The 27,482-nt window shown below is 34.8% G+C and overlaps 1 protein-coding gene across 3 annotated transcripts in view; it reads right to left on the minus strand.

Moving 5' to 3' along the window:
- The window catches only part of BmMET2 (juvenile hormone resistence protein II), a 189,986-nt gene that overhangs the window by 69,182 nt on the left and 93,322 nt on the right, over positions 1-27,482 (minus strand). For all 3 annotated transcript variants that reach the window (XM_073074497.1, XM_073074495.1, XM_073074496.1), the window contains one exon: positions 21,820-21,992. In XM_073074497.1, coding sequence (XP_072930598.1) covers positions 21,820-21,992 — 173 coding nt within the window. The remainder of the gene's footprint in view (positions 1-21,819; positions 21,993-27,482) is intronic.

The raw sequence follows: 27,482 nt of genomic DNA on the forward strand, positions 1-27,482 counted from the left end.
TTACAGCCCTTATTTTACTCATACCTTATATGTTGATTTCACAAAAACGGTAGAACTAAAGTTCTATTATATCTTACCAGTAAAGCAATGACTAACTTTCATAGTGCTGGCTTCCAAAATGGCAAAATTTAAACTAAGTTGTCAATCTCTATTTAACCACCTTTAGGGTTGATTTTGGATTTTTATTATTTTAAATCAGAGAGCTAAATCCCAATTTTCATCCGGTTTGCTTTAAGACGGACTTTCATACTAACTTTCAACCCCCATTTAACCCCCTTAACGGTGGAATATCAAATCCGTTCTTAGTGCGCATCTACATTATAAAATGAAGCTATATTTTAAATTTCATGATTCTAGCTTCAGTAGTTTAGTCAAAACCTTGATTAATAAATACGTTTTGAACTTGAGTATCTTTTCGCTTTTATATATAAAGATTTCGTTTAGTTTTCGTTCGTTTAGTTTCGCGTTGGCTCTGCCTGTAGTAAAACCAAACTAAACTAAACCCATGTCTTGTAGGAAACTTTATAAATGTTTGGATTTTGTTTTCATTGTATATTCTAGATGCGAAACAAGCCGCTATTTTATATGGTAGAAGCAAATGGAATATGGCAAATGTAGCCCAAATACACGTGAACACAGATGCCATGTCAGTATTACGTATGTGATTTGGTCTAACAATCGAATCTTACATTCATAAAAAAAATAATGCGCCAAGTGCGAATCAACCTCGTACATCGAAGAAAGTATTATAGCACCATTTTTTATTAATTTTTGGAATATCAAAATCTTGAAAATAAACGGAGGCAAATGTTCAGAGTACATTTACTTAAATGGCTGTGATAAGAAATCATCTGAGAATACGTATCTAAAAAATTATATGTAATTTATTGTGAAAATTTGACTCCCGGTTATTTCCAAGATTTTGTATTTGTTGTATGTTAAAGAGGCCACCGTTATACATATACTCTGTAAAAACGACACGTGTCTATTTATTAGGGTTCAAGAGATAGAGCCATCTCTTCTTCAAAAATTGACACATTGACTATAAAAGGCGTAAGGACGTACAATCACAAATGGTGGCGTATTAAACTGAAAAGCGGTTAGCCACCCCCGCGGTTAACCGCCAGGGTGTAGGAGGGTATGATTAGATGTGACGTCGATGACGCCGTACTCTAATTGTATCATTTCCTCGATAAAAAATATTTTTAACGACAGCACATCATTCTAAAAATGTACGCTGTCATTATACGCAAATTACGCACTTACCCATATGGTACTTACGTTTTGATAATTATATATTTGAATATAATAATATAATCTTCAAAGGGTGCTAACATGCATCCGTGTTATTAAGGTAATTAATACACGGAAAAATAGGTATCTAACTGTAATTTAATTAATGGGTGGATATGTGAAATAAATGCACTGTAAGGGTTTTACCATTTACAATGAATGTACCTGCAACGCCAGTTCCTAGAAAACCTTAATTAGTGACATCATTATTACAATATAACACGTTATCAACGCTCTATTTAAATGAATTTTATACTATAACAAACATGTAATCATCATCAATTGTACTTATAAAAGTTTCACCCTTTCACAAGCGAACCCACTCGAATAGATATAAACAGTGGTTGCCAAAACTCATTACTTCAAAATCTTAAACATGTGTGCATTTCGTTTATACGCCCAGAGCTTTAAAATAGAGGGCTTAAAGCCATAGTAATTAATTTGACATCGTATCGTGATCGTTGCGCCGTTTAGTACAATGTACTTAATACGTGGTAAAAGGGGACCCTGTCACTAAACTTCCGCTGTCTGTCCGTCACAAGCCTCTATCTCTTGATCCGGAATATATAGGCACTTGACTTATTACAGGTTGTGGTATATGTCCACTATAACAACAAATATTTTGAAGGTGGTAGAACCCTTTGTGGTTCGAGTCCGGCGGCACCACCGCCACACCTATTTCTACCTAATAACAGCAGTGTTAGGCGCTGCTGTGTTCCGGATTGAAGGGTGTGGTAAGGGAGACAGACTTTTCTGAGGCGTTCCAGCTTAGTCCTCAGGGGTAGCGGCACTCCTGTGGCCGACCTCAGGCAGGAATATCTAATCCTATCTGGGGTTGATTACATATGTCCATAGGCGGCAGTAGCCACTTACCATCAGGTGGACTGCATGCTCGTCTGCTACTCTTATATTATAAAAAAAAACTCAAACATTGGAAACGAAGTAGCCCTATAAAACAAACCGATATATTTTCGGAGTTTTGCTCATTACCTATTAACCATAATCGGCAGACATTTGGCAGTAGGGTAAGGAACCCTCCCTGCGCAGCGTAGCTTTGCACGCCACGACGTCAAATTACTACACGACGTTGCAACGAGCTACGATGGGATGTCGTATCGTACGTATTGTTGGTATGAATTTTCCCTAACTATCTGTACTTATCCATTATATTGATACAGGTATATTTGAGTCCCCTCCAGCTGATCCTTTGTATGCGTGTCGGAAAGCCGCTGACATGAAAGTTGTTACCAGAGTTTAAATCTACGCAAAATGGGGTGGCGAGACATCACACAAAGGGAATATGTTATTTAGAAATTGAAGTAGCAAACATGTCCTATGGCAGTTAAGTATTCACTGCTACATATTACATTACTTCTAACGTAGAATTTAGCGCCTATTTTTATAGCTCGTGGTGACTAGATTAATACGTTTGTTCTTTTTTGAGCAAGGCAGGCACTTATATTTGCCTCACTCAAAGATACATTACTCATATAACTATGTATGTATTTCAGTAAAATAATCTCGGAATAGTAAAAACATTTTTTAAAAATGCATTCAATTTCATTACTAATATAATCATTATAATACACAGATACTATTTAACTAAATTGTTTAATTTGAAAAAATACATATAAATTTACAATCTCTTCAGTTCTTTTATAAATAACACCGATATATAATTTACACTATAATCACAGACTTTGATACCCTTAGCAAATTTGATTTTCATTGCATATGTCGAAGGAAAATTAGCGAAAATAGCTGCATACTATCCAACGGCGGAACGCTAGCCACGTCTGGGCATGAGTAAGTTATGGGTAGGTAGACAGATCTGGATGCGGCCAAGTGGCAAGCGCTTCAGACCTTAAAGGCTGACACACCTAAAAGCGTTGCGGTTAACTGCAACGTCAGGACCCTCTGAGCGTGGAGACTTGTGCCGCCATCGAGAACAATAATTGCACCAAACGTCGAAATATGCGGCGCGTTCCACGATACAAACGCTTAAGTGTCTCAAGCGGCCTATAGTTGCCAACCGTATTATAATAAATATGAAATGTTTTTAAAATAAGCTATTATTTGTAGGTAGATGAAAAAAAATTATTAATGCATATAATAATGGATGAATATTAGTAATTTTAATATTAATTACAATAAATGATCAAATTGTAGCGCGCGAGTTACCCAATTTAGTTTAACGTCTGCACTTTTTAGTTTTTATTTAATTAATTATAATATATTAAAATAAAAATATTTCTGTGTTTACTCGTTTTCTTCTTTTTCTATTTATTTTTACATTTTCTAAACATACTTTATTTTTAAGTGCACTTTATTTTTTTACTTATTTGGAAAAATATAATAATATTCCGGCGAAGAAATGTTGGAAATCCTAGTCGGTCCTGTTTGTCAAACATGCCACATGTTTGTATTAGCACGGTGGTTTTGATGTTAAATGGATTAGGCGAGTAGACTGTTATGACATTGGCCATAGATGCAATTTTCGTCACGCTAAATAGCGTTTCCCAAACTTTTCTATGACATGAACTCTTAGCATGTAAATATGTCTCGCGACCTTAAACTCCACCATTCCTAACGTGTATTTAATTAGTTAACTAATCTGAAAACCGTATGAAAAATATATTAAATATTTGTAACTAGATATGCAAATACGTAACTAAGTATCTATCCAAAGCAGGAATACCTTTAGCCACACCGCCGCCATATTTCTTTAATTAACAACTCTCAGTAATATATTTTTTGTGAGGCTTTACAAGCCCAACACAGGGTGCCGCAACACTTTGTAAAACACAGTTAGATTCTAATAAAGACGTCGAAAACAAAGGGCATTTGTTGTAATTATTCAGTAAAAGAATATACTGTAAAATTTAAAATGCTCTACTGACATTTATGAGCAGAGTTAAGAATTTAATTAAATTACGACTTTAAAGTATGCTTTTTTAAGGCAAAGAAACTAATTTCGGCATGATTTAATTAATTTTTAGCTCTTTATTCATCGTTTCATCATATTAAGACTTAGTATAGTATCTACTTTGGTACCAATCACTCTGTGTTATTTAAACTCTAGTTTTAGTTAATAATACAATAAAATTCACCCACTATTTCAATGTAATTTAATTTACAACACCACTACAACCCTAGATGCATAACTGAAGTCACAGATAGGTCTCCTCTCAGAGGGAGAGGGATTAAGATACATAGTTCACTGCGCTGGCCAAAAAGGAATTGGTAGACTTCAAACACCTTAGAGGACTATTTAAAGAACTTTCCGTCCCTCTTGAAATGCTTTTCTTTACTGTTAAATAAATATTTTGTGTATTCCAGATACCTAAGTACCAAGATTGAGTTACGTATGGCCACTCAATCCTACATGCGGTGGTTTCAATTGATTATTACCCGTTAAATCTTTTTATACCGCAAAACAGCATCACGTTTCTTTACTTTGTCTCAATACAATCTTTTATATTTATAAGAAATATGTTAAATGTAATATAACGTACTAGCTGACCCGGCTAATTTTGTACCGCCTCAAAATCTATTTATCAAATATATTTCATATAAAATATAGCCTATGTTACTCGTGGATAATGTAGCTTTAAAGAATTTTATGGTGAAAGAATGGTGAAAGAATTTTAAAATCGGTCTAGTACTTTTTGAGCTTATTCATTACAATCCAAAAACAAACAAAGTTTTCCTCTTTATAATATTAGTATAGAAGTATAGATTACAGTCCAGTGGATTAAACGCGACCTTTTAAACCTACGATTTTTGAAAGGACAAAGTTATCACTGATTTCACGGCAAACATTGTAAGGAAATTAACATACTTCTTAAAGGTGTTGAAGGATATAATGGATGGATGGATAGATTGATAAATCGATGGATTGATGTCGATGATAATAATATGTCTAGAATTAGAATGTTTATTGTTTCCTAATTTCTATAGTAACTATAAATATTAATTTTACTGAAAATTGTGATCAACCGAGACGTTCAGGACCAAAGAGTATATGTATTTAAATAAACTTAGGCTAAATTAATCCAAATAGGATACACGCGGAAACTAAATATATTATCTTTCAAATCGTACAAGTTCCAGATATTTTGAAGAGGGATCACTAATCTAATAGTACTACTTTGATAGAATGATTTATTAATAAAGGGTTTAAAGATACGTTTTGTCGACCCATGAGTTCTAAATGACACACTCGGGTATTACCTATACAAAGTAACAAATGAAATAGTCATTTTCTATGCGAATATAAGTACTTATTTGCAGGACGCTTTTATATTATTTATTTAAATGTTTGCTTTGAATGTTTGCTTGTCTATCAAATCAACAATCTTAAAAATAATAAACGGTTATCTCTACAATCTTAAAAATCATAGATGTCTGCCCAAGATTCTACTCCCACACTCCCACTTGACAAACCCGAGGCATAATCATCCGACTGGATTTTCTATGGTATATTGTGTTCTATTTTATATGCATTTTGTTATAAACACCAAACAACCATATGCCTAGGTAATTTACAAAATGACAGAAAGTACCAGATATCTGCGACAGATACATTGCGACCGTCGTAGAATACATGTAGAACATTACAAGCAATTTATTAAACAACATCATAGATTAATTTGCCTTAGGTATGTAGACAGCGGCGTCGTATATGTATCATATGTATCACAGTCCCATAGTGTCACGCATAAGATGTTCGTATTATTATCAGTATTAAAATAACTAGTACGAATCAAGACTGCAATAACAAACCAACACAACTATACTGCACACATAACGAGATGTTGACAGACGGTTAAGGCTGGAGCACACCGGAGCGAATGGTGTATTTACCACCGTTACCGTCGTGGTTTCAATTTGCAACAAACTAATTTATGTCCGAGTCTGCGAGCATCTTAACATGGGAGCATGCCACGACACGTGCGAGAGCGAACGTCACATTATACATCCGTGCATGTGTGAGTGTATGTATGTATGTATGTGTAGATACAGCATACTTTGTTGCATGCTTAAAAAATAATATAATAGCTAGGTACGTAGTTATCATTCTAGTTGTTTACTTAGTAGATCGTGGTCTGAAGGGAAATGATACTGTTTTTATCCGATTACAATGAATGAATGTTAGTTTTTTTTTAAATCGAGTTTCATCATTATTGCTGGAAACGGCCATAAATACATATTTATGGCTTATGTTTTTGTCGATATCAAACAGTAGTAGTTTTGTAAGTGACTATTACCGGCCGTTACTAATGAATAATAATCAACCTATCAAACTTATACCTATCAAAGATCGAAATAAGACTAAATCTTTAGTGGTACATTCGATGAACGGACTAAAAATAACGGTTGCAAATGATAGTAGGTCCGATCCGAACCACTGTCCAGTAAAAGAACTGATCCATCAGAGGATATTCGTTTTGTTTTTAGCTAAGTGAAGGGAGGAAGAGTAACACCCTTTTTCCGATTCATCCGTGCAGGTTTATTAGGTAGTAAAAAGAAAAAATGGACTTTGTGAAGAGTTGGTGGAAAACAATCTAATAAAAACATTTTCACAGTTACATAAAATACGCCTGGTAATATGGAGTCTATTATTTCTCTTTCTAAACGAACAACAAAGGTTGTTATGCTCCACTGGATTTAACTGAAATAAGATAAATCCGTGTGAAAAATGAAATACGCTGTATTCCTCATTATTTTTAATGGAATTTAAAAATAAAAAGTGATATTTTCCAAGTACCTATGTCACGTGAATCGTGAATTTTAATTGTAGTATATTAATTAAATTTCTGCGAATAAATTATTGAACTTTCCATCATGTGTGGACAAATGGCCACATGCCAGGTTACATTGGGTCATTATTAGTCAAAATAGATGTGAACCTCGGAACAGATACTTTATAGAGGCATGACATTGGAACTCTCTGAGGTTCGTCTCCGGCGGCACCACTGTCACACCTATTTCTGCCTCATAACAACAGTGTAAAACGCTGCTGTGATCTGGTTTGAAGGGTGTGGTAAGTGAGACATACTTATCCGAGGCGTTCCAGCTTAGCTTATGTCGGATATCTTGCAGTAAGCTACCCAACAGTTTTAATTAAGATTACATAAATATATTATGTTATTATTAAGTATTACGTATTACCTTATCCGATCCATACACAATTAGGCTAATATTCAGTTTCATTTTTCAAATTACATACATGGGCCAAATTTTTAAAATGGTTCAATACATTTGCTTTTTGTTTTGACTAACCAAGATTCAAAAACGGGTGTTTTTTTTATGCTTTTTACAATGAATATCCAGGTTAAAATTACTTGGATGTACCGTGTGTGACACAAAACCAGACACAATGCTCTATGACATATGTAGATACAATAGAAAGGTTTGTCATTAGATCTGTAACATCCCTAACACCAACATGATACCTTCATAAGGGGTAATATTCGAAGACAAATAATTCAATTAATAATTCGTCTCAGACATGTAGATTAACAATCAGTAATTATGTAACAGCGATAAGAATTATGATTCTGAGATTAATTTATTGAATGTCTTTAGGTCAACTTTCCAATGACAAGTTGGGGTTACATTTAGGGTTACCAATTAGAAAAAATATATACCTATATTTCAGTCAAACAATAAATTTCAATATTTTTATAATAAGTAAGTATACAATAATAAGTAAGTAAGTATACTTAAAACTTTACTTTAACATGTTTGGTAAAATGTGAAAACAAAATGTTAGATAATATTACTTTGTCCCTGTAATTCCGGGACCAAAATAGGGCTACGGTAACCCTTGCCTGTCTTAAGAGGTGACTAAAAGGGGGCTTCCGGGGTTGCGGACGGCAACAGTGGGAGCTCGAACCGCCCGGCCAGCAACCCCGGGATGGACGGCGGTATTTATGGTCGTATACCGTCGTAAACACCAGATGTTGTGGGAGGAGCGAATGTTCCTCCAGGGCAGAGCCCGATCGAGGCATCGCGCTTGGAGAACTCCGGTTTTGTTCGGTCGGAGATTCCGGAGTTCTCCAACAGGCCTTTAGGACGGCCACCGGGGGGGTGTTTGTGCGGTAAAATCCCACATAACCCGGCGTCGCTCCCACGTCATCGGGTACCTTTTGAAATATTCCCCCTCGTATAAAACAGGTATAATATTACTTAATAGAGCTGGCAACCCTAATTGCACTTTAAGATAAACTCTACAAAAATACAATAACAACACTAATCAAAGTATATAGTCATGTTTTAACAGGCTGTTATCACGACCTGTAACTTTAACTTTGCAAAACAAAGTTATTGAGATATTTTTCAATAAAGTCAGGATAATTCAATTACAAGTATTTCGACCTGTTATAACTCAAGTTGAGTGGCCACTGATGCTCGTCAAAAAATATAAATTATCATAAAAATATATCTGTGGTTTATATTGTTTATGTAGGCCATTGATGTAGGCATATTTTATGGAGTTATAGTTTTACACTATATACAAATTGCAATTGTTTCTTTCTTAATTAATCTTTTTATTTTTATATTATATTTAGTGTTAATTGCAAAAAAAGAAAAGATCGTACGTATCTAACGTTTCGTAACGAAACGTGTCTACGTGTACGCGTGCCTACGAAATTGAAGTCTCATTAAATGAACTTGAAAAAACCCATCATAATTATAGACAAAGTAACCCCTTTGATATTGTACTGATCTATGATAGGAAGTCCATTCCCTAGGTAGGGGCACAGAAAAATAGATACTTTGTGTTATCGATACTTTATATTCGACACTCAATTTATATTCATTTTACTAAATTAGTATTTCTTGATGGGTATTAAAATGGTTGTTTATAGCAACGCCATTTATTTTCATCGCATTCGAAAAAGGCCGGACGGAAAAAGTTAATCAGATGGAAGCACGAATAATCCCTGAAATTTGGAAAAACGTCATCACGATACCTTCGAAGTTTACACCGCTGTATGTGAAGAACGCTGCCTAGTAAAAATACACTTTGGCAATCTTTTTTCATGATGTGTAATTGTGTACTTGGATAAACTCCACAGGATTTGGATTTAAGAAAAATATCGAGAGCTTTGTCTCGATACTTTTAAAACTATTTTTTCGACACTTTCTATTCGTTATTCATGTCCCTACCACTTCAAAGTTAATCCTCGTTTGATTTGAAGCGATACGCACACAAAAATAGCCCCCGGCAAACATCAAAAACGATACATCAATCGCCAACCGACTAACGAAGATTGAAGACGGGGTGCGTTGGAAATGCACCCTCGGGCAGAGCGTGCTTAAAAACAATTATGTAGACTTATTTTGTAGTTGCCGATTTTTAGACTTTACAGTATTAAAAAAATACTTGTATGCAGGTTGTGTACTTTGAGATATTGACAATATATTATCTAAACGCACTGCTGTGCGTCCACCAAATTCAGTCATGCTTACGGCAAAGAAAATTATCTTAAGGAAACCCGAGAGATCACCGAAACATCGTCAATGTTATGTTGTTAACCCATTATTTCCCCATATTTACCGCCATATTTTACCGTCTGGCCAAGGGCGAATTAGTTAAAATCAGATGATTTCGAAAAGTTTTTTATATTATCACGATAGCAATGAATGAAGTACCAGTACCTCCTTTTTAGGTTTAGTTTATACATAGTAGTTAAATAGTCGCTAGTGACAAATGGAGGAAAACTTACGTAGAGAGAGAATGTAACTTTACTGAAGCCCTAAGCATTTTTCGATCATAAGCCACCTTAAAATAAAAAGTAAATTATCGAATGGTTTGTGAATAAAACGTCGCGACATCGCAAATGATTGGTAGGGTATTATCTAGTCTATTATTAAAGTCCCTACCCTCTAGCCAAAGTAATACCCATTGAAGTGCACCTCTCGATGGTATTATCGTAATAAGGACGCGTGCCATTTTGAGATCCCTTTCAACAAACCGGAGAGGCAATTTGGTGGGATTATAAATTAATTTGACAAACCTAAAAGGTTTCGCCGTATGGCTGCAGGTGCGTGATTCAAGCCGGGTTATAGAGTACCAATTAATTAAGTATTACACGGCGTTCTACGCATTTGTTTGCTAACAACACAATCATGCATGCGATTACTAATATGGGTGAGTCATGTTAAAGTATGTATAAAAAATAGAACTAATCATGTTTGTACAGAATATAGACATTCTGTGAAAATATATTTTCATATATTGCTTGAAAGGTACGTGTATGGTTCGACCGGGAAGGTACCACCGTCACGACTATTTCTAGATTGAAGCCGTTTATGCCTTTCCGTGGAAGGGAATGGATGCCAGCTGACTAATGTAATTGTGAGGTGACCATCTCAATCCTTAAGTGGCAACTCATTTGTGGTCGGCTTGAGATAGAATAGCCATGTTCTATATGAAGTTTGTGTCGGTTGTTAACAGGCAGAATTGGATACTTACCATCAGATAGTCATTACTAGTCACCTAATGTAAAGGGTGACTTTGGTGAAACGAAATTGTATACTGTGAAAAAAATTACTGTAACGAAACGAACTATTAAGTTTATGCATATAAACAAATTTTCAGTCATGTTTTATATTTAATCATTTTTTACCTATAATACGAGTATATTGACAAATAACATCGTAGCGAGCACATTGTTAATTAACTGTTGGTTCAAAAACACGTCGTCCACTGGTTGAGTGAGTAAAACTAGACACTGCAAACGCACAATGGAAATTTGGTAGGTACATTCGTAACAAGCTTGGATTTTCCACAGAGTTTTTCCCCATTTGCGTCCCTCAAAGGGGTGACGGCTCACAGTACTGCATTCCACATAAGGATGTTATGGATATGAATATTTCGGATACGTTTACGGATATGGAATTATTTCGTATTTTTTATAGGCACCTGATGGTAAGTGGCTACCGCCGCCCATGGACATCGATAGGATTAGATATTCCTGAGGTGGACCACGGATGCAACGCTACCCTCGCCTCGGCTCGAAAAAGTATCCCTCCCTTCTTACCACACCCTTTAAACCGGAACATAGTAGCGCTTAACACTGCTGTTATTAGGCAGAAATAATTAACTATCCGATGATTTGGTTATGGACATAAGTTTTATAAGGAATTGCAAAAGTAAACAAAATACAAGTTTATGATGTATTGATTTTATTTGTAAAGTAAAGTATAACCTTGACTTGATCGTGTCCCACTCATTTAGACTCACTCCTTATCCGAAATTATTCGAAACTTTTGTATCTGATTAGGTTACGTTCTGGTATATTTTTATTTCGAATATCCGATTGTTTCGCTACATTATGGAGCCCCATAACATCCCTCATCTGTTCAAATTACAGTTATCGGATATTGTTTGAACGCGGAGAAATGACGGCGGAGAGTTTGTTCGGACACGCCCTCTCCATTATGCACGGTAGAACAGATCACGTTCAAACAAATGCTTTATGAGTGCTCGAATATGTTTTACGAGAGTGTAAATAAGTACTATTTAAACATTGTTTATTTTCCCTCATACCCTTGTTTGTCTTGCGACAAAAATGCGGGGAGCAAACTTCAGCTCATTTTTGTAGTTATGGGTGTATTATAAATTAGTTTAACTTTTGTTAATGATAAAAGAAAAAAAAATAATTATACTTACACGTCTGAGATATATTTACAGTTTGCAAATGTTTTTAAAATCTAAATATGGACTTGATCCCAAGCCTACGCCAGTTGTGGGAAAATAGTTTAAGAAATTAAATAAATATTTTTTACTTTCTGTGACAGCTTTTGACGAAAATAACAATAGTTAGGTAAGGCCGTTTTGTATTTTAATCCCTTTTTCCAAATCTTACATATAACTAGAGAATAATAACTTCATTTTTATGTAGGTAAATAACATGTCTCGATGATATGACTATTTATAGTATATTTTAAAGAAAATGAAGGATCTCGAAATACGACAAGATTCCATCTCATCAACCATACATTAGCCTGTATGAGAACTTAAATAAATTGGCTTTTATACGCCCCACTGCATATTTCGTTTAAATGAACGCAAACTCTGCTATACAGCAAAAGTTCGCTCATTAGTTGAAAGTCTCTTAACGTCGTAGCAGTTCACTCAATGTTCTCAACTTTAAAGAGATTAGTTGGCATTGAATTAAGTACTAGTTAACTGCCATCAGGCTGAACATGTATAGCATGTTAGTGGGAAGAGATTAGTTAGTAATTTCATGCGAACTCGCCCTCCGGCAATGGTCTGACGCGCTCTTGGTTTTATTTTTGCCACGAACGGATGACGAGGCGTGATTATATTAACTGCGACCCCGTTTTAATCTGCAACGGTAAGTTAATGACTTAAAAAATTTCACCAACACCAACGATTTCTGCACATTTTTGTTTACTCTTTATAAGATAGAAATTTAAGAGATAAGTTTATAACACTCGTCATAGTATACTCGTACCTGCTATGATAATACAACATTGACATTACTTGTATTTTATTATGTGAGTTATGAAGTTTTATTTGGAAGGATTGCTACTCCGTCTGATTTTTCTGCCATGAACTTTCATCCATCATCATAAGGCAACTAATGTCTTACTTTTAGAGTGTATTCCATAACGATAATTTGAAGTTGGTTATTTTATGGTTCGACTCCATAGGTGTCACCGCCTAATAATAACAGTATTAGGCGTTTTACTTTAAATCATATACTAAAGGCTAAAGGTGATACGCATATGAATGGGGAGAAATACTATGTCTTGGGTCTGATAGGTCTCTGTTCCTATTTGGGGTTTGAATGCGGATAGGATAGACAGCATTCTCGTTTGCTACTTTTTATTATAAAAAAAAACATTAAAAATGCAACCCTAGTCTTGTGGCTAACGTGGTTAGATAATAAGAGGGTCGCTTATATAAGCTTTTTGTAAATACTTGAAACTTCTTTTCAATCGTCAATTAGTTAAAAAAAAATCATATAGAAGACAAAGTTATGGATACAAGTGAGGCATTAAGATTATAGTTTAATTTAATTTACATATATATTTGTTCAAATAAACAAGGTCTATGAATACTTTCACCACCTCTTATTTTAAAAGCCTTGATGGGGCGATATGCTGATTAACTCACGTTTTAATGGACTGAAACGCAAACGGAATAGAGAGAAAAGATTAAAAACAACGCAACCCTAATTGAAGGGGTGATATAATTTATCAACTCAACGAGGGGAGTTGTGCAATCCTTTTTTCTGTGTCTTTTCAAATCAGCCGTGAAATATTTCTGATTAAGATAGATAAAGTAGCATAGATAGAGATTATGTTGAGAATAAATATGGAAGTGGAACAAAAATATTAAACGCCTATTGTTAATAATTAATCTATCCAATTTTTATCTACCAAAACTCATAATTTTACAATTTCTAGTATAAAGAAATTTTTACGTAGATTTGTGGTCATGGAAATTGTTATCAAAATGTTCATACATATACCTTTATCCATGTCAGTGACGTCATCTCGGATTGATTGACTTTTAACATATATTTCAGAACAATTTGGCATAGCATTTGGTTATATGTTGCGGAAGACACTTTTCCTCCCCGTGCCGGGTGGTATTGTTACTCAAAGCCATTTCGATTCAAGTGCAAATAGGGAAACAAAATTCACAAAATGAAAGACTACTGATTTATTTGATTCAAAATTGACGGTTATTTACGAACGAACGTGCAATCCCTATCTTACCCACTTAAGGATTGGTTTTGCGAAAGAGGCAAAATAACTATTTCATTATTTCTATCCAGGAAACCAAAAAAAATAATAGAATTAATGCAAGAGTGAAGGATTTACAAACAAACTTTTAAAGCCTGTTTTCCAATGCCGGTGGAATTTATCAGACGTGAGATTTTTACAGCAAAATTAATAACGTAGAAATCATCTTTCTCTAATGCATATTAACAGTTTTTACACATCCATTTCCATTATCACACTACCGTAAAAACCAGACAGGATAAGCCCTTAAAGAGCTTACATATCTGTGCCAGTGTAATAGTGCACATAAACCCGGCAAAGAGTGTTTTTGTATGTGTCTAAACAAGTCCGACATGCAGTGCCTAATGTGAACGTTAAAGCTTGTGGTTCTCCACAGGGAATTAAATCCTCACATGTTTTAAAAAAGTCTACGGTCTAAGTGCAAGAGTTTGCAAGTTGATATAAGCGATTTTTGCGACTTGTAGATTATTTTAAAAACAGTATAATGTTAGGCTTATTACTTTTGTGATAACGTACTCATCCTTCATCATGAACCCATTACTGTCCCACTGCTGAGCACGGGTCTCCTCTCAGAGTTATAGGGGTTTAAGGTAGAAGCTACCGTGCTAGCCAAGTGCGGATATTTAAATAGACTTCACACACCTTTGAGATTTTTTTAAATAAATTTCAGGCGTGCGACATTCCACACGATGTTTTTCGTTACCGTTATCATTATCTTAGATCATTGTATCCTAGTTCCATGTGTAAATTACTTTTAATTGGTTATATAATGATAGCCTAGTGGTTAAGAAACTCGGTCTCTCGATCGAGTGTTCCGAGGTTCAAATCTCAAGCACGCACCTCTGATTTTTCAAAGTTATGTGCGTATTAGAAATTAATCATCACTTACTAAACGGTGAAGTAAAACATCGTGAGGAAATCTGCATACCTGAGGTCTACTAATACGCACTTGACCAGCGCGGTGGACTATGGCCTAATCCTTCTCATCATGAGAGGAGACCCGTGCCCAGTAGTGGGACAGTAATGGGTCGATGACGATATAATACCTACGCATATTATAAGCTAGTCTAAAGCTAATCGAAACCTTTTAAAAATTACTGAATGTTTGGATCCTGCTTTTTATATTTTGAGTGATGATGACTTTGATAGATCATTGTGCCGTCACACAATAGAGATGGAACGGTATGGCATTTGTTTGTTTCTCCTTCTGCGGTTATGTGCATGTTATTTTCTTTATTTCAAGTAAAATAGAAAAGTGACTTTATTTAATTAAAAATAATACTTAACTTTGTGCGACTGAGGTGACTTTTTTGGTAATACTTGACTGAGGCGTAGTCTAACAGACGTCAAAATAAAATACGCCTATTTTTAATATATATAAATAAAGTCAAAAAAATATATCAAAATAGACATAAATATACTTCGTTAATTTACAATATCAAATATGAAGGCTTACATATAAAGCTAAATATTTATTTTGTATTTTTTACTGAAATATGACTTTTAAACAAGCTTTTTACACTAGGTATAAGTATTTTAAATAGTATTTTAAATATTTTAAATATAAGTAACAACACGTATTTTTTAAATAGCCAAAGTAAGTTAACATTTTCGTTTACTATTTTAATTATGACATAATTTAAGACTAACAAAAGAAAATATATTGAAATCACACGGTTCATTTAGCCACAATTTAGCCTAAAGTTTTGCCCTTTTTACAAAAATAAAATTTATAACCTTTGCAAAGTTGCGAGGCACACTCAAGGCAGATTGGATTTTCACATGCACAGAAGGAGAATCTTATGTGTCTTTGAGTCTGCAGTAGCCTGCTGGTCCAAATGCTGCATAGTTTTCGTCTTGGTGGCCTCTCAAGTTAACGCAGACTAGGGGGTCAATCATTTTCAGAGTCCTCTATTACTTGCTGGTTTTCTGGTTTGGTTTGGTTTTCCCTTTCATCTTGAAATATCTCTCACCTTCTAACTATAGCCGTTCTTCAATTTCTTCGTATCTAAGAACTTTAATATTAAACTTTCCCCTACAGTCTCATTTAGCAAGCCTACAATGATCCTTTTGGTTGAACATCTACAAAAGGAAAAAAATAATAATTGTACGACCACTTACACACAGCGCCAACTAGCCCCAAAACTTAGCACGTCCAGCACGGATACACATACTAATGTTTTTTTGTAAATAAAGTGTAAATAAGATACATACGACACACTCAAACTTATAAACAAAAATTGTAATTTATTCGTGTTTCCTCCAGCCGGGAATCAATCCCGAGTCCCTTGAAATGGTAAATATATGTCTTACCATGATGAAAATGAGGTTACGTTTAAGATACTTAGGAATTTTTTATGATCTACTGTGGACACGTATTATAGACACAAGGGAATTAACATGGTCTTGCTGATGTGACGTCTATTAGAAACCAGTATTTATTGCTGTACTTACGTCTGTGGGACACTAACACCTCGTAACACGAAAAGTAAGCATGGTGTGGTCGTTTAGCCGCGACTATCACGTAGAACGAACAATCTTAGGAAGTTAATGAGCGAGACACCACAACATCACGCCGCATTTCCAAATGGTAACGTTTTTTCGTTTAGCGGTGTCTGATAGACTACCACCTCAGCCGCAGAAGGTTAATACTATATGACAATCTTTATTAACTCTATTATCTTTATTAACTTTTTATATAACTGGTCATCTGGAAAAGTTGACGTGATTATTTTTCAGAGAGGTTAATTGAACTGACTTACATTTATTTTCAAGCTCCGGAAATTATACTGAGGTAGTTTACTGAGGTCAAGACGTATTCGGGACAAGTTGGTAAAAGTAACCAATTTGTAAATCAAAATAAAAATCTCGACGTAAAAATTTATGGCATGCAAAAATTTAATTAAATTCTAAATAGCTATATCGATACGAGAACAAAAATGGCCAAGTGCGAATCGGACAAGAGGGGTTCCGCACGACCGTAAGACGATGGAATCAATATTTGCATTTTTGAAATCGAACAAAATAGCTTAAATGCTGGATAAAACATGTTACTCAAATGGATATAACTTAAGTTTTATATTATTTTACCTCGTTTTTTGTTAAGGCAGCTATAGCTACACTGCGAAAATTTTAGGTCTCTACTTATTACGGTATTAAAACATTACTAGAACGCTTTTTAATACGTCAAATACGGTAGAAAAACGTGTAATTATTTTGGTTTAAAAGATATTCTGAATCCGTGAAGAACCTTGGCCTTCATATCGATAGCTCCTTAAGCTGGAATCTGCATATCACCGAAGTATCCCGAAAGGTCAACGTCACTATGCGATCTTTATACCGTCTCAAGCATTTCCTGCCTGTTAAGACCAAACTTACGCTGGTCAACTCTGCTGGTTTGCCCTATTGTATCTGTTATTTTTATAGAGGTGCAATAAATAAATAAATAAATATTCCCTGCCCTGCTGAAATTATATGAATAGACGGCGGAGGCTTTGTAATAGGGTTTTGTTGGCACCATTTGAGTACGGAACCCCTTAGCAGGCGCAAATATAAGTATCAAACTTCTTGATACAGTTCGAATAAATTGGAAGATAAAAATGTTGTTTGACTTTTGAAGAAATTTCATGAGGGACAGATAAGTATTTGTGAGTTTTTTTTTGGTTTCTTTTAATAAACTGTACAAAAATGAAAATGCAGGAGATATATTTCATTTATAACTTCAAACATAGAATTAGAATTTATGGCTAAAGATTTCAATACAATTTGTGAATTGAAATCGTTGCGTCAAATCTATATATTATAAGATTTATAAGTAACTGTCATTCAATTCTCATCCTTATCTAAGTGTAAAGAATGGAAGAATTCTTATTCTATACATGGTTCTACACATGGTAATGCATGGTTATATGTAATAAACGGTCATTACAGTTGAACGGCGATGTGTGGTTTTTTTTTTATCAAATTACATATCATGAATCTTGGTCACAGCGAAACTAACCTTGAGTTTTGCCGTGGCCACAATGAATACATCTGGGCTAAGTTTCTTTTTTTTTCGACAATAAAAAAATTTAAAATTTAATAACAATCACCTACGTATAAAATTTTCTTGATTTCGCGATAAATAATCTTATACATAAAATTCTCGTGTCACAATGTTAGTTACCGTACTCCTCCGAAATGGCTTCACCGATTTTCACAAAATTTTGTATGCATATTCAGTAGCTGTAAGAATCGGCTACTATCTATTTTTCATACCCCTAAGTGATAAGGGTTGTTCACCCTTAACATTTTTTTTATTTATATGGCAACAAAACTTTGCCGGGTCAGCTAGTAATAATCTAAAAAGATATAAAGTGTGAAAAGAGTTAAATGTACAGAAGATTAAGTATGACTCAGATACAATAACTCACAGACTAGTGCGTACATTCGGCCTAATACTCGGCTAATATATTAATGCTACATAAGGATTAATATGGAATAGGGCCCCGAATTCTGTACTAACGACAGTCGGGGTATCAGCGTCGCAGATTATTGAATAAAAATCTTAGTAGATTTTCAAAGTAGATTTCGCACTAGGTATGTACATTAAATAACATTAAATAACCAAGTAGGACTTACGAAATGTGCTCCCTGTATAAGTACCACCATAAACATTATTTTAAATAAAAAACGCATTAGTCATCCTCGCAAATAAAAGGATCGCCACGCTTTAAGAAATAGTGTGAATAGTATATTCACGGCAAATACTTAGCAAGACATACTCGTATCACAGTAGAGTCATTCAAATTTTACAATATAGTGTGGTTCAACACCTACCCGCAATATTAATATTCAATTTGTGACTCAACGCCGCTGCGTAGTACGTTCATTACGTTCCAACAATGGATCAATATTTTTTCTCTCGTTACTGCTTAAGGAGGTAACAGACGAGCGACAGTAATCTAATACACTAGCAACACTTCGCTGACTGTCCTTGAAGAGTGCCGACTACTGTCTCAACTGCCGGCGACAATCGTCTGAGTCGTCTGTCACTCATATATCAGCTTTCTGTTGCTCTGATATACGAGAGTAAGAGTGCTGACAATCGCTGACGACTGTTGCCGCATGTCGTCATTGCGGTCAGTCATTCGAGTATTTTTATCCTGCGTCGCTAACGACCGTCGCCGTCGACTACTGTCGACTGTCGCCGCATGTCATATGCAGCCGCTAGGGATAGTCGGCGACGATCGTCCGTGTGAGTTGTCATCCGTGTATTGGCTTACTGTCGTTCATATGTAACCTCTCATAAACTCAATCAAATACAGCTTCACTTCTTGTACTTTTATTGTTAGACGCTAAATGGCATTAGTAAATACAAAGGCGAGTTACTGTAAACAATGTTTATAGTTAGTGTTACTTACATAATATGTTGTTGTTTTAGCATTGAGCTGTTGTATTGGAATATTTGAGGATTGTTTATAAGTGTTTTAGAGGATATATCCTAATTCACAAAATATTAAGAATGAGTTTGCAAGTTACTCTTAAAATAACTCTTACTCATTAGTTAATTATGAATTTTGTATTAAATAAAATTGTTCTGTTCCGTTTTCTAAATATGACCGAATATTTATTTATTAATTCTATTAAAATGAAATATTTTACGAGAGCGAATCTTTAGTAAAAATTATGTATTATTTTTAATGAACTTTAATTTAATTTAGAAAGCCTCGTTTTTCTACCTTCCATGGATTTTATTTAATTACAAGTCAAACTTTTAATAAGAGAATAATTTTAATGTTATTCTTTCACCGGAAATGAACTTAAGAAGTTCTTATAAGTTTCAACTCAAAATTAATACAATTTACGCGTAGTACTCTTGTGTATGTACAGTACATAGCCTAATAGAAAAAATAATGCACCTGCGCCGGCAATGCATGCATATAAAGTATGAGCGCACCATACCACTCAAACGTATATAGATCGCCTAACACCGTCATATTTAGTCGTATTTTAATCGCGTAATTGTTATGGGTGGAGTTCGCATTCCAATACATAACAATTAGAGGTAGGAATGTGGCGAAACTAGAAAATGAAACAAAACGCAGTTGATCTGGTTCTGTCAGTCGTACTGCGTCATAACAAAATAAACAATGAGTTGTCTGTCGTAAAACTGCAAGCAGATTTATAGTTTCGTATCTATAGTAGAGTTTGAAAGATGACGGGGCTGTGAAGAATGTATAGATACGTAAGCATTTGAGAGGCCATTCTTAAATTACATTTAAGACAAGAGGGTTCGAGACATAAGTTCCATATGGAATATTGATTAACTATCTCAACCTGAGAAGACACCTGTATCTGACAATGGAAAATTGGCTTCATAATGATTATTATTATTATTCATTGTAAAAACAAAAAGTAGAGACCGGAATATATAAAAATAATTTCTAATATAACTTGAATGCAAAACACACCGCAATAAAGGCTATCTTTATAGAAACTAAAAGACTGAAACGAATGATATTAAAACGCACATAAATCAAATTTACTTTATTGAAGAATAATCTCTTTTCTATAAGAATGAAGTCAAACGCGAGCAATTTTTTTAATTAAGCTCTTGGATAATTGATACATTGAATAAAATGTAAGATATTACTTTAATCGTGCTTTTCAAAGAGATACATTGTATGGAACAAAAAGGGGATTAATTTGTCAGGGTAGCAGTCGCTGATCAAATTGTATCAGGGTAGATACTCATCTTTGAAAATTGAACAGAAATATACCAATAGGGGACGTATATTTTATTAATTTCTTTTTTGCAAAGTACTTTTTTTTTAGCAGAGTAAACATGTGTTGTAAGTTTTTCATTAGCCTTTTTATTTAAATATTTATTATTGGTACTCGTAAATAGAAAATCAATCTTTTGACACATTTAAGAAAAGATCGTAATGTATGGCGGGAAGAAAAGAAAAGTGATACAAAATCAAATTTCGGCAAGGCTTATTATTTTATAGAAATAAAACGCCTACAAAACTTGGGGTTATTTTCTTTGAATTTCGCAATGCGTGGTATCTAGTAATTGATTATTTTGATCTATAGTGCGCGATATGAGTTGAAATTATAGACGTCACCCACACTCTTCTATTTATTTTTTTGTATCTGATATAAAAAAATAAACAAGTTTATTATAAGTATGTGGCAATAAAAACACTTTTCGTACCCTCAATAAACTTTGACTGTTACAGAACATGCCTTGAGCCCGGAAAATAAATACCAAGCAGCATTTTTGATTTTGTAGAATTACGCTTTTGAATTTTTGATAAGTGTAAATCTACCGTTGTTATATTTTATAAAATGCGATAAGGCTATCGTTGAGGGATTATGAGTGATTGATTTCAGGCAAGGAAGATTTGACACCAATTCAATTTGCGTCATATTAAACCACAGTTCATTTCTTCCGATCATTCATAGAATAGTATAGTAGGTACTACTACGAGTATAATTTATTGTTCTGTTTTTCGTTTATGATCTAAGATCCCGATTTTAGACGTCCTTCGCCGAGCTGGTTAATGGATAAAAGTATTTTAAGTCTAATTAAATATGTCGATAATTTTATTGCAAATGGTTTGTCTAAATAATTTCATACACGTTGTATACATATGATTTTACTTAGCCACGGACCATGTCTGACTCTTACTATGTCTATAGATATAAACGAACGCTAATACGGTGGTACAATAAGATATGACTTACCATATTGATGAGAGCGTAAGTAGTGCGCAGTGAGCCTCATGATGGTGGTCTTGTCGATCTTGCGCGGCATGGCGACCACTGGTGGCACGATGGTCGCCAGCAGCGAGATCGACTGGTTCAGCTTATCGCGCCGCTGCTTCTCCGCACGGTTGCGAAGCTCCCGTGGACTCTCCCTGAGAACAACACTAATCTATTATGAAAAGCTTTTTAACTCGAACAAGTAAATTTTTACCCACTTCCCGGGATCCGATTAGGATTGTATAGTTGTTCTTGTACGTACTCAGTATTGTAGCTTTTGTTTTTACGCCCATAATAATCAATGGTCAACGCCCATAATAACCAAAGATCGAAATTTGACAATTTATATTGCAATCCGCTATTGGGCTACTAAATTTGGTAAAGGAGACATCCTTATCCCAGGCGTTCCTACAATCTACGACGGCCTTTGACTGTCGCTAGCGACCGGCGACGACAGTCGGTGTCCCAGGCTGACGTTTGCTTATTAGAGCCAGAAGAAAATACTCATAGTTTAAAGTCTAGCCGACAAGTTGACTACATTTTACTACACTTTTTTTTAGATTTCCTCTTCTTCAGGATCTCCTTTTCAAATTACTTAACTCGTAATAGTTTTTGATTTATTAACGAAAAACTAAATTAATTTTTATTACATGTCATCTAAAAAATAATGCAGTTTTATCTGCTGAAAAATCATTGAGATGCATTTTTCTATACGTCATTCCGAATTCAATGAGATATCCCTCATATTTTTAGGAGCTCTATCTCTATTTTTTACGTTTTTCAACTTGTTGACTAGACTATTATTCTCTAAAACAAATTTACCAACCACTACTGTTAAATCCTAACATTGACCCAACTCTATTGCTCTTTTTATATATTATTTGTAGGCGGTGAATATTATCAGCTTTTTACAGGATAAGAGATTGGAACCAGCTTTTGAATATACTGGGTTATGTCTTGTAAACAGGATTTTACCCCACACGGGGTTATTGCCTGTGAAACTGTGTGAAAACAACTCCGCCATTGCCGGTCCCAAGCCCGGATGAGAAAGGAGGAGGGTAGCATCGGGTCCTCAAGAAAATGAGGTATGTACCTACTTTGAATATCCTTACGAATATAGAGATAGATACGGAGGAGAGGAGCTTTAACCATAATCTGTCGCGCTGGCAATGTGAAAATTAGTGGATGAAGTCTACTAATTGTCAACCTTTCAGAACTATTTTTCATAGAAGCTAGATTTGTTTCTTTAAGATTCCGTAAGTTTCTTTAAGAAACTTTCCGTACCTTCCTTCACTAAACTAAGCCTAATATTAATAACATTGAAGTAGTAAACGAGCCATGGACATGTGAAACCAACTCTATATACCTGCATTGTACAAATTTATATAATTTCAATTGCAAGTTCCTCCAAACATTTTAAGTCTTATTTCTGGGAATGGCAAATTTCCTGCAACAGGGAGACGCCTGTACCCTAATATACTACGCTACTCTGCTATACGGATTCGTGGAAAGAGGCACGGATTACTGGCCGAACCTGGAATGTTTTATTCAATATCCACAAGACCTCTAACAAAGTTTAACGACTGCTAAACAAGTGCTGCAACAACTGAGATCGTCGAATTAACGTGTGTTACAAAGCATAAGCGCATGAAATTTAGCCATTAGCGGTTATCTATATACGAGTAAAAATAGGCTGAAGCGTATAATCGTGCTGTTATCTAAACCTGGCGGTGCTGGGCTTTTCAGGGATCTCAGATCAACTATAGGTACATCGAGATTTTGAACTTCATAAGACGTGCCGTTATGTTTTCCGAGTACATAGTACACAATCAAAGTTGCACACAACCAATCCACCGGCAGCAGAGTCACACATGGTAGGTAGTACCATATTGCCCATATTGTTCTGGAAACTGGAAAGTAAAAGTAAGTCGGTAAAGTAAGTCTCCCTTACCACACCCTTCAAACCAGAACTCAGAAGCGTTTATTAAGCGTTTGTTAAGCACTGTTGTTATTAGGTAGAAATAGATGTGGGGTGATGCCGCGCGGAGTAGAACCACAGAGGGTCCTACCATCTTCAAAACTACTACTACTATTATACTAAACATGCTATATTCAGGACAGTCCCCAAAGTCCAAAAGTAGAAGGAGTTAGTTGCCTTGGCAATAGTACGTAGTGGCCTTGAGAGCTGAAATTATTTACCATTTCCGACTCAAACGGCGCCTACAAACACAGGATTGTTCAACAAATACGTTATTTTAAGTAAGAGCAACATGGAATGGGAAACAAGGCTGAAAGCTTACAATTCGTGGGTGTGTGTTACAAAGCATCCTGTTACACGGGCTAATTGCATTTCAATATTGCGTGATGACTTGCCAAACAATTTGAAATGCGAATAAGCATTAAACCTGACTACTACATGGTAAGCAATGTGTTTGACACGGCACACGAATTCGTTGAAAATTTTATAAATGACATTGTAAAATGTCATTAATTATCGTTATTAATGATCACATCATCCAATGTTTCACCTACCAAATTCACAATTTCAGCCTACTAGAAACTTTTGCCTAACATTGAAAAAATTCAAGTAAGTATTATAATAAGTAATTAAATATTTACTTTATTAACGACCTTATTTTTAATTATTATTTAAAATAAATGCACAATCTAAACTCATATAACCTTAAAAATATGTACGGAACAAAAAACAATGAAAAGATTTTTTTTTTGGAAAATTAAAATCTTTAAATGCATTTATTGTAAAATTTTCTCAACAATATATAATTTCAGATTTAGGTACAGCAAACGTATTGTGTATTGATTTCAAGGTTGTAATCTTGCACATGTATTTTCTATACTATATATTTTTTTTTATATATTATAATATTATAAAGAGGAAAGGTTTGATTTTTTGTTTGTTTGAAATGAATAGGCTCCGAAACTACTGGACCGATTTAAAAAATTCTTTCACCATTCGAAAGCTACATTATCCACGAGTAACATAGGCTATATTTTATTTTGGAAAAAAATAGGGTTCCGTAAGATATTTCAGAAAAGTTACTTATTTTGCGTACGCTGCCTAAACTATAAAAGATAGAACCATAAAATGTTCTAATTAATTGTGGATCTTATAAATATCTACAAAAAAGTCCGCGACACACTATACCTATCTATGTCGAGTGAGGCACAACAACCATAATTCTATACATATAAAATGGAAAAGATACTTACGTTCAAAACGTATTAATCAAGGTTTTGGCTAAACTACTGAAGCTAGAACCATGAAACTTGGAATATAGTTTCATTTTATAATGTAGTTGCGCATAAAGAACGATTTTTTTGATATTCCACCGTTAAGGGGGTTAAATAGGGGTTGAAAGTTAGTATGAAAGTCGGCCAATTTTAAAGCAATCTCGATGAAAGTTCATATTTAGCTTTCTGATTTAAAATAATAAAAATAGAATGTAAGAGTTTTTCCAAAATCAACCCTTAAGGTGGTTATATAGGGTTGACAGCTTATTCTAAAATTTGCCATTTAGGAAGCCAGCACTATGAATCTTAGCCATTGCCTTACTGGTTAGATATAGTAGAACTTTAATTCTACCGTTTATGGAAATTCAACCCCTATGTAGGTAAAATAAGGGTTGTAAGTTTGTATGAAAGTCCGCCAGTTTTGATGTGAACTGTATGAAAATCGGTATTTGGGTTTTCGATAGAAAATAATTAAATACCTATTTCATCATTTTTGGAACTCTACCCTTAAGAGGGTAAAATAGGGGTAGAAACTTCGTTTAGAAGTCCGCAAATTTTGAAGCAAAGTCTATAAAAATTGGTATTTGGCTTTCAGATTGAAAATAATAGGACACCTATTTCACCGTTTTTGGAAAATCAACCCTCTTGGTCGTTTAATAGGGGATGGAACTTTATTTTAAAATACGTTCGTTTGGGAGCAAGGACCGTAAAAATTTGCATTTGGCTTTCTGTTAGGGAATGATAAAAGTTTTTTAATACAATTTATGGAAAATCTACCCTTAATATGGTCAAATAGGGGTAGAAACTTCGTTTAGAAGTCCGCAGATTTTGAAGTAAAGTCTATGAAAATTGGTATTTGGCCTTCAGATTGAAAATAATAGGACACCTATTTCACCGTTTTTGTAAAATCAACCCTCTAGGTCGTTTAATAGGGGATGGAACTTTATTTTAAAATACGTTCGTTTGGGAGCAAGGACTGTAAAAATTTGCATTTGGCTTTCTGTTAGGGAATGATAGAACTTTTTTAATACAATTTATGGAAAATCTACCCTTAAGAGGGTCAAATAGGGGTAGAAACTTCGTTGAGAAGTCCGAAGATTTTGAAGCAAAGTCTATGTAATTTTGTATTCGGCTTTGTGATTGAAATTACACCTATTTCACCGTTTTTGAAAATCAACCCTACCGTTTGATAGGGGATGGTCGTTTAATAGGGGATGAAACTTTATTCTAAAAACCGTTAATTTGGAAGCAAGGACTGTAAAAAATAATATTTGGCTTTCTGGTTGTAACAATATAAAAATTATTTCTCCGTTTTTGGAAAATTAATCCTTAAGGTCATCAAATAGAGGTTGGAACTTTGTTTATAATCAGTTAATTTGGAAGGAAGCACTATGAACATTATTATTAGACACAATGAAGCATCTGAGTCACTGTTTTTTTTAGATCATCCCTTAAGACGGCTATAAAAGGGTGTATGCAGTATGCCTTTCTGTTTAGACACCTGTTTCAGCATTTTTAGCTACTCAACAATCAAACCCATTAGGGTACTCTTAGTAAAGAAAGTTTCCTTATAAACTGTTATTGAAGTTATACTTATTTTGGCGTGTTTGGAAAAAAGTACAGACTGCAGAAAGGATTTGTGTAAAAAATATGTATTAATATTTAATACATAAAAAAATATATATTAATTTTACTTTATCGTTAAAATTGTTAAAGGTACAAATTTACAATTACAGTTATTTGTATGTCATATCATATTTTTTACGCGAGCGAAGCCGCGGGTTCTGCTAGTATATTATATAGGAGTAGCAGACGATCATGCAGTCCACCTGATGGTAAGTGGATACTGCCACCTATTGTTCACATCTGTAATCAACCCCAGATTGCATTAGATATTCCTACCTGAGGTCGGCCACAGATTCCCCTGAGGACTAAGCTAGAACGCCTCGGAAAAGTAACTCTCTCTTACCACACTCTTCAAACCAGAACTTAAATAGCATGTACTTAAATAAGAGATTCTAATATAGTTTTAGGTAATAGCAACATTCCAGGCATTTAAGTTGGTTTTTTTTTTTATAGTATAGGAGAAGCAGACGAGCATGCAGTCCACCTGATGGTAAGTGGCTACTGCCGCCCATGGACATCTGTAATCAACCCCAGATAGGATTAGATATTCCTACCTGAGGTCAGCCACAGACGCGCCGCTACCCCTGAGGACTAAGTTGGTACGCCTCGGAAAAGTCTGTCTCCCTTACCACACCCTTCAAACCGGAACACAGCAGCGCCCAACACTGCTGTTATAAGGTAGAAATAGGTGTGGCGGTGGTGCCGGCGGAATCGAACCACAAAGGATTCTACCACCTTCAACTTTGGTGTCAAGATAATAACAGAAT

This window comes from Epargyreus clarus, unplaced genomic scaffold (assembly GCF_041222505.1).
Source record: "Epargyreus clarus isolate Ecla_fem2 unplaced genomic scaffold, WU_Ecla_fem_2.2 ptg000007l, whole genome shotgun sequence".
Lineage (NCBI taxonomy): Eukaryota > Metazoa > Arthropoda > Insecta > Lepidoptera > Hesperiidae > Epargyreus > Epargyreus clarus.